Here is a 14,983-nt window from a genome sequence, read left to right as displayed (position 1 = left end):
TTCATTGGAGTTCCTGATTACATCTTGGTCTGAGAGTCTCCTGACTTGATTACTTTCCTGGGGTTGGCAGGAGCAAAGAGCAGTCCTGGATTTGAGTAAAGCAGCCACTTTCTAGAATCTTCATGCTACAACAGCAGCACCACATCTGGGAGGAGTGAGACTGGGCGCTTCCTCTTTCTCTCTCAGAACTGTCTTGCAATTTTTCCTTCCTGTTTTTCTGTGCCTTCGTGAGCCTAGATGGGGATCCTCCCTTTTCCAGCTGGCAGGCCAGCCAACTTCTCTGCGCTGGAGAAGGTGCTTTGCCTGGCTCCCTTGGAAAATAACTAACTCCTCCCTGCCTGACTTCCAGGAGAGTGTTTATAGCCCATTACACTAACTCATACGCTTTCATTAGTCATAGCAGTGTAAGTGCAAATCCGTAGATACTTCAGAAGAAGAGTCACTTAGCTATAAATAGTAACTGGGTGCATCATCTCTCTTCTCCTCTTTGGGAGGTGTCTAATTCTGCGGTTTCAGTTTGAGTATGATTGAAGCAGAATGAATGGTTATGTAAACAGGTTTAGAGTGTATACCTTTCTGGAAACATGAGTGTCAAACACTACTCTTCTTTAAATAGATTCTTTGCTAGATTTGATTGTCAACTTTGTAAAGTAATGATGCATCCTACAAACACTTTTAGGCAGTCTAACTCCACAGATACTATCTGCAGAGGGGTTGCTCTTACAGATAAGTTATTAGTTATATGCTGGATGTACAGCTTTCTCCTACTTGCCTGTCTTCTTCAAGACATGCTACTCAACAAAAGCTTGGATCTGGATGATCTTCAGTGATAACCATGTGCTTTTTGGGGGGCTAACAGTACTATGAAGGCTTGCTTCCTTAGTATTTACTTTTAAAACAAATGTATAGATTCAGTTTTGTTTATATTCTTAACTTATAAAGACCTGATTAAATTTCTGTAGAATGAGGCCACTTTCATTCTTGTACCATTGCATTAGACTTGAGGCTTTGGAGGCTTTCTTCATTCCCCCCCACTCCCACAAAGTGGACCTGTATTAGTGTTTTAGTATCTAGTAGCAAGATGCTTCTACTGAATGTTTATTAATCTTATGGAGTTTATATAGTAGTTTTACTGATGTTTAAGGCTCCACTTTAAAACAAAATGAGCATTTTGCATCTTACAGAAAGCAGGATTTGTTAATCTTGGGTTGTTGCCTATATGAAGTTGTAATAAGAAACAAGTAGCTTAGTGAGAAATATGTTTGTGTGTACATACATACACACATAAGCCCCCCAAAACAAAGCAGGTGGCTTTTCTGAAACTGATTGTTGGCATTTACTCTGCCTTTGTGTTCCCACAGGTTTACAAAGTATTGGTCTCCGTTGGTAGAAATGAGTGGTTTGTCTTCAGGCGATATGCTGAGTTTGATAAATTGTACAACACAGTGAGTAAGATGCATTCTAAAGAGTCACACTAAAATCACACAAAGGAACGCTTGTTTGCTGTATTGTGGTTTGAATTCATTCCTTCATGGTGTATAGTCGTATTCCACATTAAATCGTCAGAGACCGTTTGTTTTTCACTAGTTTCAACTTTAATAGGATTTAGAGGTGTGGGGTTTGGGTTTTTTGGGGGGATCTGGATATTATGAATAAGTATGTGTGTGGTGGATATTTGAAATATTTGTCTATTTTTTTTAAAGTAATCACTTTAGAATTTATTTTGCAAGGAAATAAAGGAAACTAGTGTATAGATAGTTGTACTTCTTTGAAAAATTTGTTTCTTAAAATACTTGGAAGTCAGTTAAGAGTTGTCATGATTTCCTGTAGGGAAAGACTTGATCCAGCTAAAATAAGACTTTGCAGCTGCAGACTCATGGAAATTCAGTGGACCTCTTGGGTTCATTGCTGGCAGAGGCTGCTACTACTGTACACGCTTAGAGGAGAGCAAGCAGGGCCAGTCCTAGGCATGTGCCAATTTTGTTGTCATCCAGGGCAATGTGCTTCTGGGGACCCTATTGTCTGCACTCCTTCCTAGTATGTACTCACCTAAAGTCACAAGATCTTACAAGAGGAGCTAACCCCCCACAGCCCCTCAGATACATGTGTTGTGAGCCAAACCCCCTATCAGCTTCTGAAACCACCCTTGGTGACATGCACTCTTCTCAGCTCTGTCCACACACCTTGTTTTACCTAGGTGACTGAAGTCTGCCTGGGATCCCACATGTTGTACTTGGCACACCTCTTAAACTACCCATGGGGTCAAGGGAGAAAGAAAGTATCCCCTCTTCAATGGCTGAAGAATGCTAATTAGGCATCATATAGCCCACACATCTGGATTGTCAGATAACGTCACTGCTGTCATGAAGCGCAGTCGGCCCCAGCCTTTCTAATGCGAGTGTAGGTTTTTGGAGAAATTGGCCAGGTGAAAAGGGACATCTGCCCCAATTTCTCTTCTTTATTCCTGAAAAGAAGGGAGGGAGCTGGACATTCCAAAGGACGCTGCAAAGTGAATAACATGTTAAGGAAGAACTTGCTATGCCAAATGGAGTTGATATTGAAACTTGCCTATGGTGTAACTGGAGAAAGGGACCACCGGCTCTTAAATCAGAGGAGAAGAAATAGTCTCCAAAATAGAGAGAGATGTATCTGCTGCTCCTTCCACCATCTAAAAATTGTGACTTTTAAACCACACAGGCTTTGTGGAGATCAAGGAGAATGAATTGGAAGGTGTTAGTGTCTTTATCTCTACTAAGATTTCTACCATATTATTATAAACTCCTTAGTTTTCCTTCCTATTCCCTCTATTGTTTGGCCGCCTACATAGTATGAATAAATTCTGTATCTAAAATCCTCTTTTTTTTTTATTTCAAAAAAAGTTCACTCTGTGCCTCTCAAAGGCATGTTACCATTATGCATCCTTTATTGGTGGATTAGTTTGCTCCTCAATAGCTAGGGCAAAGTGTCTGAATTTCAGCTATCGTGCCTCGGGGCTCCTTGCTCCAAAGGTTAAGAGCAGTCCTAGAGATTGCTTTGCTCTGGTGTAAACCTGGATCCTGACTTTCAGGTTATACATATACAAGGAGGAATGACTAAGAAAAGTCTGAGAGTGAACATGGAGTTTTCTTCTACCAATTATTCTGCAACACTGAGTGTGTGGAATTTTTGTTTTGTTTTTAGGTCATTGTAGTTGTATTTGGATTTCGGCAAAGATTCACTCTCACAAGCCAGTCTCTTCTTTGAATCGGTCTGTCTGCTGCAGCGACAGCATCCAATCCTGGAAGGTTGTAGGTGTTTGGAAATGCATTGGACTCATCATAGACTTACCCACTGAGGTTGTCAATACCTGTATTCCTAGCCAGAGGACAGCTTCTTTGAGGGGAGAGGAGGAGAGAAAAAAAGCAAACTGGGCCAGAGGAGGCAATGTAATAAAGAACATTTCTAATAACAATAGACGCCAAAAGCCCTGCTTAAAACAAGGTTGAACTTGTCTCCTAGCCAGGTTACAAATTGTAACACACTGGTTAAATGGGGCCTAGACAATTTGTTTATATGCGATCAGCCTTCTGTCTCCATACTCCCCTTTGTACTAATCCCAACAAAGACAATATTGAGGACACAAAAAGTGATGCTAGTACTCTGAAGTTCAAACTTTCTGCAAATTGAGAGTAAAATATGCCTACATCAAGCAATTAATTAGAGTCCAAATATCTAAATATGCATATGGTGTTTGTTTTTTAGCTGAAGAAACAATTTCCCACTATGAACCTGAAGATTCCAGCTAAGAGAATATTTGGAGACAATTTTGATCCAGGTAAACTGTGACTTGGTGGTTATTCCTTTATTTTGTTCTTTATTTGGGATTTAATCTATCTTGCTTGCACAGAATTAAGTTTAAATCAATCTAACAAGGACTGCAGTCCCGTAGTAGGGCCTTTCCTTGCTACTGAACCAAAGTAAACAAACTACATCAAAAGTGGAGAGAGAAATAAAGATTTTAAAACATCTTTGGTAATGGTTACATTTTGGTGCCTGTTGGTAGAGTAGTTCTGTAGCTGTTAGATTGGATTGTACAACCTTTACTTACAGGGGTGAGCGCTCACTAGAGTGGCCCTTCTGGTATGAATGAGAAGAATACTCTTGGGAGTAAGGGCTTGATACTGCACAATTGAAGTCAATAAGAATTTTGTCACTGACTTCAGTGCTAGCAGGATCAGGACCAGTATGCTCTCCAATACAAAATCTAGGCCATTGTGACTGCACACTTTGAATTCTTGTCACATGCGCAGGTGCAGTTCAGATCTATTGGGCTGAGTACATTTTTGCTTTTTAAGATATCTAAAATAATGAAAAAGTTAAATAGAGACTGGAGCTCGTATTCTTTCCCATTTCATATTTTTTTCTGCACAAAATCCTCATGTGTAAGCCCAGTTATATTCAGATGCTTTTTTTCTGTTAACTAACTTCCATTAAAGTAGTGTAAAAAATGCAAAATTAAAAACTTGTTTTGCCATGAATTCATTGAATGATTCTTTCTAATTACACTTTTCCCCTCCTCCCCAGATTTTATTAAACAGAGAAGAGCAGGACTGAATGAATTCATTCAAAATTTAGTTAGACAGCCAGAGCTATGCAACCAGTAAGTAGTTTCTCTTCTGTTTTTGTTATGGCTATTTAAATGACACGGGATATATTCCAAAAATATGTGATTGATTGACATTAAATACACTTTAGTTGGGTACAAAATGTGTTATCTATGGTAAATGTAAAATGTTATAGTAGAGACAAGGTGGGTGAGGTAATAGTTTTTAATGAACCACCTTCTGTTGGGGGAAGAGAAGACAAGCTTTTGAGCTGCATAGAGCTGTTCTTCAGGTGGCCTGTGTGCAGCTCGAAAGCTCTCTTCCCCCAACAGAAAGTGGTCCATTAAAAGTTATTACTTTACCCACGTTGTGTCTCATATTTCCTGGGACCAACACAACTACAACAGAACAGCAAACTACTATTATAATACTAAGTTATCTCTAAGATGACAATTCTTTTGTTTTTAAGAAAGATCCAAAACGATGCAATTGTCATGTAAACACTTGGCTTGCTTTCTTAAAGCCTTTTCTGTGTACAAACTTGCCACCCTTTTAATTAAACACTGATTTAGCTAAACCAGTACAAATTCCGTGAGAACACTTACCTGAAATGCTGTTCTTAAATCAGTTAGTTTAAACCTACTCCTAATCAATTTAATAAATAAATGTGTCCCCCAGTCTTCTGCGTTGCTTTAATTAAGTCTGTGTAAAATCATACCTCTAGTTAAAATTATGCAAATCTGAATATAAACAAAAATTTATAAACATCAGTACATTTAGATTTCTGCTTTCATTCACTTGCTGTACTTAATTTGCCAATCTGCAATACCAGTGGAATTGTTCTGCTTTTAGCGAGAAAACAACCATTCGTAAACAGGGAACATTGCCACAAAGGCTTGCAACATGCATCAGATACTCTTTTTCTACTTTGTGAACTGCTTTGAGGCCTTATAAACTTGAAACGTGTACTTCCTTTTATCAAAAGCATTCTGTATACTCTTCCTAGTAACAAGTGGAAAAAGCTTCTAGACAGGACAAAAAAATCTTTGTGATGGAACAATTTTCCAGTAAAGGAAAAAGTGTTGGATCATAGTGGATCATACCACTGTCCTCGGTTGCAAAATAGTGAAGAGCAGTTCTCAAATAATAGATTATGTTCCAGCAATTAATCTTTATTTCTTTCTAACGTATTAAATAGGAGAACTTCTTTAAATTATTTTTAATAGTCCACAGACTTTTTTTCCTATTCCTGGTTCTTTAAACATTCAGCTGTGAAATATTTCAATTAATAGCTTTTTGAATATACCTTTTTCCAAAGCTGAACACTGGACTGTTTTAACATGAGGATCGTAAACTTTTGTCTGAGCATAGGAACAGACTTTTTTTCCCTTAAATCTGATTTGAAAAGCTCAAGAAGATTTAACAGTACATAAATTAGATTTTTTTAATCTATTTTAAGTACTTAATCTAGCACTAACCATTCCAGTTCAGTGAAGACCAGTGTAAAACTATTAGAAACTGAAGATTTTAAGGTCTGCTATTCCTCCCCTCCCCCAATAATTAGACAGCTAGCTAGAAATGTATTTAATGAACAAACAAAGAATAAAGGCTTAGTCCTGCGCTCACTAAAGTAAACTACTACTTCTGTGGGAGAAGGATCAAGCTGTTGACTTTGTAGTGCAGTACAGAATGGGATTGAAATGATTGTTCCATGTGTGTTTTTTTTTCTTGCAGAGCAGTGATGATTAAAATATTAGATTTAAAATATTTCACTATATCAATATTCGCTGTTGTTCTTAAAATACATTTTAAGAAGATGGCAGCCAGTTTCTTTGTGAATGACCACAATGAATCATACTGATTTATATAAAAGTCCACAGCCTTAGTTTTGTCTACCAATCAATATTAGTAACAGACAAAAATCAAGCCTTTAGTGAAGTTCTTGTAAAATCCATTCCCATTGGAAACAAACTATTAAAGGGGGAAAATGACCACTGTGTCCTTAAAAGTGGCCTATTAGACTTATTTTCTAGACATTTTTTCTTAACCTGCTACATGTACACTCAACTAAGTAGATTAGTAACATGAAATGAATTCGTATGGGGGGGGTATAGAAAAATGTTGAGTACTGTGTGTGCACTCCAATAAACTTTCTGTAGCTCTTATCTGCTACGCTACATGATGCATTAAGACAAGTGTTAGGCGGTTCTACTTCCAGTCCTGCTTTGGCAAACCATACTGGTGGTTTGCTGGGAAATATGGAGAATTTTTTCTGTTTCAGAGGGTCTTTGGGTCTGCAATTTGTCCTTTGACTCTTGTACCAAAAGCAAATCCTCATGCTTCAGCATATGGAGCCAACCAATTACTGTAAAGCAAGTTAAAAAGAGAGTTGCAAGAAATTCCATAGTGGTCAATTGTGGATCTTCCTGTGAAGTGTTTGGTACTAGCCACCGTTGTCAAAGATGGGATTCTGAGCTAGATGGACCATTGGTTTGACCTATTATGGTAGTTCCTATGTGGATTAGCTTTAGACTCCAAATTTTTACTTTTGCTTTATTTTAGAGAGAATTTTCTCTCATCCACAGACTATAGGTACCTTGCAGAAAAGCTTCAGAAAAGATGGAGAATATGAATTAACATTTCTGTCTTGCTGATTCCTAATCTAGAATAAGAGGCTAGGAATTCTTCTCTTGTTAATACAGTTGAGCCCTAATCCTCTGAGCAGCTCTTTTAGTTTGGCTGTCCTCCCCCCTCAGCTGTAGGCCTTTACTGAAAAGATAATATGTGCAATTGTCGATCAGAACACTCTCTTTTAAGAAGCAGCTTAAAAACCAAGTGCATAAAATAGAATGCATTAGCATAGTTTTAAAATTAATTCTAGTAGCTCCTTAAGGAAAACTAGAACATGGCATAACTCCACTAGATGACTTTTGTGATGGCAGTGTCCTCTGTTAAATAAACTGCCAATTCCTGCAGTGAGACATGAACAATAATCATTCTAGAAAAGAAATTGAATCATTGGGTCCTCATGGTTCCAACATCAATTGGGGAAAAACAAATAAATATAACATCACTAGATCACAGGATCCCAGTCTTTGGGTTATTCCTGCTTTCACATAGCTGTGGTCTGTCATCATCTTCTACATCACTAAGTCTTACTTCTTCAAGCCTGTGTTTTCTAAAACACCACAAATTGGTGTACCACTTTTTCACTGTGCTTCATATTCAAATAGAGTTTATTTCAATCTGTGAGGTCTCATCATTGGCAATAAAAGTCATGTTTTTTTCTGCAAAACACTTTTTCATAGGTATTGGGCTTGACATGTAGGTAGCAGAAGGCCAGTGTCTAGACGTAATGTATTTAGGCAGAGTACTGATGCAAAACAAACCTAGGAGAAACGGTTGGTTAGTGCTTGGGACCTCTCCATCCGAAGATGGCTCCCTTATGCTAGTGAGTCTGAAGTTATTTCTACCTTAACCTTCTTTTAAAATCCAGAGGGAAATTCTGCTAGTGTATTATATGTTAAATATATTCAGTGTCCCCTTTTTAAATCAAGTGTTTATTTTTTATTTTGTTAATCTAGGTGTCTGAGCATATGGTGGGAGTAGTTTGTGTATTTATTTTGTAACATTAGTCTATGAATTCATGTATTGTAGAAGTCTTACTGTATATTTGTACAGTAGCTAGCCCAATCTTGTTTGGGGACTGTAGGTGCTACTGTAATACAACCAATACATAACGTGCAGTAGCAGTTCTGGAGTTGTTACAATGTCTCTTGACTCTATAACAGGAGTCCATTAAACTTCTGGTCACAAACACACAAACTAGTACTTTGGAGCAATTGTGAAATACCATGGAAGTGCATAATATGGATTCACTGTGACATAAGAGAACGTACAATTTGCTATGCAGTCATACATAGATAATATTAATATAAATTACTTATAATGCATTGTAGCAGGTTCTCACTTGTCAAAAACAGTAAAGGTAATTGGGATATTGGTACATTAAGATAAATTCTTTCAAGTGGGGACTTGATCATTCCATGTCTGGTATGAAATGCCAAGCACACCTTTGGGTGGCATAAAACAGATAATGAGAGTGTTTTAATATGAAGTCTTAGAACAATCTCACATCAAATAGATAGTATGTGCAGTAACTTATTTGAAACTTTTTAAAATGAAAATGATGCCCCACATACATGTACGTATGCACAAATTTCTCCTGAACTGATCACAGGTACATAAAATGCACCCTAAAATAGATGACGTGGAATTTATAAGCTCTTTAAAAGAGGGCTGAGGGAACTAAATGGAAGTGCTGATGGAATCTTGCTGCAGATGTAATGCATTTAGTGCTGTGACTATCTGCATTCAATACAGAATGTTGAGAGGAGCATGGAATCTGCCTTGATAGTCTATGAAGATAGCATCCCCAGTCTATTACTGAACTCAGGGATTTCTTTGCATTGAGACTTGCCAGCACAAAACAACAAATGCCATTAAAATACACGATTCTATCAATATGCATGGAGGGGAAAAGAAACAACACAATACCACTTATCACTCAAGGTGTGCTTTAGAATACAAATAATGTCAGTTCTTTCTGTATACGGTAATAAGTTCTCATTAATTTTAGAAAACTGAAAATGACACACTGATACTGAAGGTGTTAGAAAGGAAATTGGTTTTCCTGTGGTATTTCACAAGATAACAACCAATTACAAACATTGGTGGAGGAAGTGGAAAGCTTAGTTCCAATTAGCATAGTTGAAATAATCTCACTGAACACCTCCTGCAATCTTTTCATGTTCATCTATTTTTTAATATGGTAAGTCATTGCAAGTGGAAAAATTGTATATCCTGGATATGTTGGTGTACATGCTCAGTTAAACAGAGGCTACATCTACACTGTGAGCTAGGAGTGTGTTTCCCTGTTTGCATGGAGAAAGTAAATAAGAAAGTGTTGTTTAATCCTCATACCATAAGAACTAGGGGGCCACCCAATTAAATGAGTAGGCAGCACTATTCATTTAATGTTTAAATGAATAAAACAAATAAAAACTAATTATTATAATTGTATGTATTTCTTCATACAACACAGAGTCAATCTGTGGAGCTCTTTGCTAGAGGATGTTGTGAAGGCCAAGATTATTACAGGGTGTGATGGGTTGGATCCCCCTCACCCCCTTTCTGGGATGCCACCTTGTGTACTGTGGTTGCACTGAGCCCCTTCTGCTCCACCAGCCTGTATTCCCTCTCCCTGTTTTGCTGAATTAGGCTCTCCGGGCTCTTGACACACTCACTCTCTCTCTCTCACACACACACACGTCAGCTCTGTGTGAGAGGATTCACTCAGCACTCACGTGTATACCCCTTTTGGGGAATAAACCCAGAATAATACTGTCTTGCGCTGTATAGAAAGATCTGCATGGCGCAAGCTCACAAAAATTCATCCTCTCTGTCAATGTGAAGAGAGAGATGCACAATTTCTTGCCCCTCGAGTTAGAAATTGCACAAACTGCGTTTAATAATTAACAAAACAAATTTATTAACTATAAAAGGCAGATTTTAAGTGATTATAAGGGATAGCAAACAGAACAAAGCAGATTACTGAGCAAATAAAACAAAACACACATACTAAGCTTAAGATCTTAAAGAGATTGGTTTCAAGAAGTAATTTCTCACCGTAAATGTTACTTTAGGTTAGTTGCAGAGTTTCTGTAGGTTAGAGTTTTAGTTATTCCTTCTTACAGACTGGAATCCTGTCTCAGTCTGGATTCACTCCTTCCTTTTCCCACAGGTTAGTTCCTTTGTCCCTTCAGGTTCTTTCAGCAGTCTTCCTTCTTGGATAGGAAATGGAGGAGAGTCCAGATCAACCCCCTCCCCAGCCTTAAAAAGGATTTATCTAAGGCGGGAAACCTTTGTTTGGTCCCCATCCCTCTACAGAGGAAAAGTACCAGCAGTGTCCAAGGTGGTATTTTGCATCAGGTGACGTTATCACCTGACTTTGTAGTGTCACAGCTACGTCCCAGGATGCCTCTCAGGAAGGAGAAAGATTAGTATCTTTCCAGTCTTATTGTTTCTTCCTAATGGCCCATCAAGGCTGTGAAGGCCGGTTGTCTGGTGGGTGTCTCCCAAATATACACACAGTTGTAATTGTTATAGTCAACATCCCTAACTTTAAATACAGAAATAATACATCCATACAAATTGGATAATTACATTCAGTAAATCATAACCTTTCCAATTATATCTTATATGAGCCAACTTGCATAAAGTATCTTAGTTATGCCATATTCATATCATAACCATATTTCTATGAAGAATATGGGGTGTAACATCACATAGGGTTCAAAAAAAGAACTAGATAAGTTCATGGAGGATAGGTAATCAGTGGCTATTAGCCAGGATAGGCAGGGATGCAAAACCATGCTCTGAAGTGTCCCTAGCCTCTGTTTGCCAGAAGCTGTGAATGGGTGACATGGTATAGATCACCTGGTGATTACCTGTTCTGTTCATTCCCTCTGAAGCACCTGGCATTGGCCATTGTCAGAAAAGAGGTTACTGGGCTAGATGGACCAATGATCTGACTCTGTATGGCTGTTCTTCTGTTCTTAGACATACCTGTGCTACCTCTCATCTGAGCTAGTGCACTAAAAATAGTAGCATAGCAATAGTAGCATGGGTAGGAATAGCACGGGGCTACCTGTGCAGAGTACAAACCCGCCTGAATCCTGTGGGTATGTATTCAGCACAGCTAACCCGTGCTGCCACTGCCCATGCTACCCCCAGCTGTTCTATTTTTGGTGTGCTAGCACTGATGAGAGCTAGCACAAATATGAGCTGGGAATTGTACCTGTATCTTGTAGTGTAGACGTAGAGAGTGAACTACCTGCATTTCAAGTCCCCATAAAACCAGTTTGTTGGAAAGGTTTTTGTTATTTACCAGATGCATAATATGATGGTGAATGTGAAAAAAAACTCTACTTCTGTAGTAATGAGTTGCAAATTCATTTAATGTCTAATGTCCTAATAGGTTTAATTATATTTCTAGCCCAGATGTCAGAGCATTTCTTCAGATGGACAACCCAAAGCATCAGTCAGATCCATCTGAAGATGAGGATGAAAGGAGCAATCCGAAGGTAACAAAGTCAGCTAGAATGGAGTAGAAGAACAGTAATCGTGCGCTTTTGAACAAACTGTAACTACATGACGTCAATTTCATATGTATTGTAACTTTCAACAAAAAAAGTTGTTCTCCAACAGGTTCCTCCCTGTTCCTTTCCAATAAGGTTACTCAGTTTTTCCCTGAAGTATGAACTGCAAAGACAAGTACCACCGACAAGGGTGGACATGATCGTTAGATACTACAAGTGTTAACAATCTGTTTTCCCCATTTGTTAGGGGCTGGAAGAGCTGTGGCTCAGGTTACGGTTCATGTGATATCACTGTTTAGGTCCTCCAAAGACCTTGCCAGAGACATCCAGGAAAGAGAAGGATAGGAGGATCAGATATTTAAATGCTTAATAACTTTAAAAAAAAAAAAAAGGGGGGGGGGAGAATCTAACTTAAAAAATATTTGAAGCCATTTTTTATGGTAGCTCAAAGAAAAATTAACTTTGGTTCACAGTTCACCTTTTACACTGCGAGGTTTCAAACCTCAGTCTCTTACTAAGACATTTAAGGTCAATCTTGACAAAGCCCTGGCTGGGATGATTTAGTTGGGGGTTGCTCCGACTTTGAGCAGGGGGTTGGACTAGATGACCTCCTGAGGTCCCTTCTAACCCTGATATTCTGTGATTCTAAAGCCACTATATTGGGTTTAGAATTGTACTAAGTCTCTCAAAATCCATTTAGGTGCCTCTGTCTTAAGAACTTCTAGTTACAATGTCCTGTTTTAAGAATTGGTAGAAAAAAATTGTCTTGCTGGGTAGAATAATAGATAATTAAATTATTTTAATCCGTTCTGTCTCTCTCATGTCCCATTAGTAAAGGATTCTTTGCATGCAAAAGTTATTTAACGCTCTTGCGGCCTGCTTCAACTCCACAAAAGTCAGTTTTTTCCAATACACTTCTCTGGGCACTGAATCTACTATTGTGCATTAATTAATAAACTTTCCTGGGCCAAGATCAATTTCCTGATGTAGTTTTCAGTGCTGCACATTTAAAGTTACTGAGTCTTCTGTATCTACAAATCTTGTATAATATTTTCTTTCTATGCTGTTCCTTACTTTTAGACTCTCTACCTTTCACCTCTTTGGAGGTAGAGGAATTAAATGTACAATGGCACTTCACTACATTTCTCAATAGAAATGAGGGCTTCCATTTTTTAATTTCTTAGACTTTAATAGAAATCTTAAGATCATCAATAAAAGTTGTGGTGACAAATGTAACTTAAAATCTCAATAATGGATGTATGTTTTCAACTTAATTTTCCATCCATCATAAAATACAGCAATGGGCACTAATTGTAAATGGAATATCTTATTTTTTTCTCCTTAAATGTTCATCATATTCCTAGTCAACATTCTTCTGCTCTGTCATGGTTCAGATGTCCCATAAATTTTAAAAAATTGGGAAAATTGATTAGAATATATCTGTAGTGAAAATGTGACTTCCTGCAATGCTCATTTAATCTTTTAGGGAAGTGTCCTGCAGCACTTTCTGATTTATATGTATGAATTTAATCATAGAATGGTAAGACTGGAAGGGACCTCGAGAGATCTTCTAGTCAGTCCTGCCTTGAGTGCAGGGCACAGAAGTATTATCTAGAACATTCCTGACAGGTGTTTGTCTAAACTGCTCTTAAAAATCCACAATGATGGAGATTCCACAACCTCCCTAGGCAACTTATTCCAGTGTTTTATCTCCCTAACAAGAAGCTTTTCCTAACATCCAACCTAAACTGCCCTGGCTTCAGTTTAAGCTCATTGCTTCTTGTGTTGTCCACAGAGGTTAAAGAGAACTATTTTTCTCCCTCCTCCTTGTAACAACCTTTTACTTACTTGAAAACTGTTATGTCCCCTCTCGGTCTTCTCTTCTCCAGACTAAACAAACCAGATTTTTTCATCTTCCCTCATAGGTTGTTTTCTAGACCTTGAATCATTTCTATTTCTCTTCTCTGGACTTTGTTCAATTTGTTCACATCTTTTCTGAAATGTGGCACCCAGAACTGAACACAATACCCCAGTTGAGGCCTAATTAGTGCAGGGTAGAGCAGAAGAATTAATTCTTGTCTTGTTTACAACATTCCTGCTAATACATCCCAGAATATTTTGCTTTTTTTGGAACAGTGTTACGCTCTTGACTCATATTTAACGTGTGATCCACTATGACCCCCAAATGCCTTTCTGCAGTACTCCTTCCTAAGCAGTCATTTCCCATTTTGTATGTGTGCAACGGATTGTTCCTTCTTAAGTAGAATACTTTGCACTTGTCCTTATTGAATTTCATCTTATTTACTTCAGACTATTTTCCAGTTTGTCCATATGATTTTGAATTTTAATCCTGTCCTCCAAAGCATTTGCAACCCCTCCCAGCTTGGTATCATCCACAAACTTTATAAGTGTACTCTCTATGCCATTATCTAAATCATTGATGAAGATAAAGACCAGAACTGGACCCACTTGATATGCCCTGCCAGCTTGACTGTGAACCACAGATAACTACTCTCTGGGAACAGGTTTCCAACCAGTTACATACCCACCTTATAATAGCTAGATCTAGGTTGTATTTCCCTAGTTTGTTTCTGAGAAGGACATGCAAGACTGTATCAAAAGCCTTACTAAAGGCAAGGTATACGACATCTACTTCTTTCTCCCCCCCCCCCCCCATCCACAAGGCTTGTTACCCTGTCAAAGAAAGTGATTAGGTTGATTTTACATGGTTTGTTCTTGACAAATCAGTGTTGACTCTTACTTATCACCTTATTATCTTCTAGGTGTTTGCAAATTGATTGTTTAATTATTTGCTCCATTTATCTTTCTGGGCACTGAAGTTAAGCTGACTGGTCTGTAATTCCCTGGGTTGTCTTTATTCCCCTTTGGCACTATATTTCCCCTTTCCCAGTCCTCTGGGATCTAATCTGTCTTTAATGACTTTTTGAAGATAATAGCTAATGATTCAGATAGCTCCTCAGTCAGCTCCTTGAGTATTCTAGGATGTATTTCATCAGTCCCTGGTGACCTTGAAGACTTCTAATATGTCTAAATAATTTTTAATGTGTTCTTTCCCTATTTTAGACTCTAATCCTACCTCATTTTCACTGGCATTCATTAAGGTAGATATCCAATTGCAAACTTTTGGTGAAAACTGAAATAAGTCATTTAGCATTTCTGCGGTTTCCATATTTTCTGTTGCTTTTCCCTCTTCATTCAGTAATGGTCCTTCCCTATCCT

General features: G+C 38.1%; 1 protein-coding gene across 11 annotated transcripts in view; it reads left to right on the top strand.

Moving 5' to 3' along the window:
• Positions 1–14,983, top strand: part of LOC119851598 (serine/threonine-protein kinase Sgk3) — an 87,731-nt gene that overhangs the window by 49,723 nt on the left and 23,025 nt on the right. For 6 of the 11 annotated variants that reach the window (XM_038391680.2, XM_043507775.1, XM_038391686.2 and 3 more), the window contains 4 exons: positions 1,362–1,445; positions 3,742–3,814; positions 4,564–4,639; positions 11,641–11,728. In XM_038391680.2, the coding sequence (XP_038247608.1) occupies positions 1,362–1,445; positions 3,742–3,814; positions 4,564–4,639; positions 11,641–11,728 (321 nt within the window). Of the gene's footprint in view, positions 1–1,361; positions 1,446–1,856; positions 2,733–3,741; positions 3,815–4,563; positions 4,640–11,640; positions 11,729–14,983 lie in introns of those variants that run through there. The other 5 variants (XM_043507778.1, XM_043507776.1, XM_043507777.1 and 2 more) reach the window with 3 other exon arrangements.

This window comes from Dermochelys coriacea, chromosome 2 (assembly GCF_009764565.3).
Source record: "Dermochelys coriacea isolate rDerCor1 chromosome 2, rDerCor1.pri.v4, whole genome shotgun sequence".
NCBI lineage: Eukaryota > Metazoa > Chordata > Testudines > Dermochelyidae > Dermochelys > Dermochelys coriacea.
This window is presented reverse-complemented; position numbering and strand designations above follow the sequence as displayed.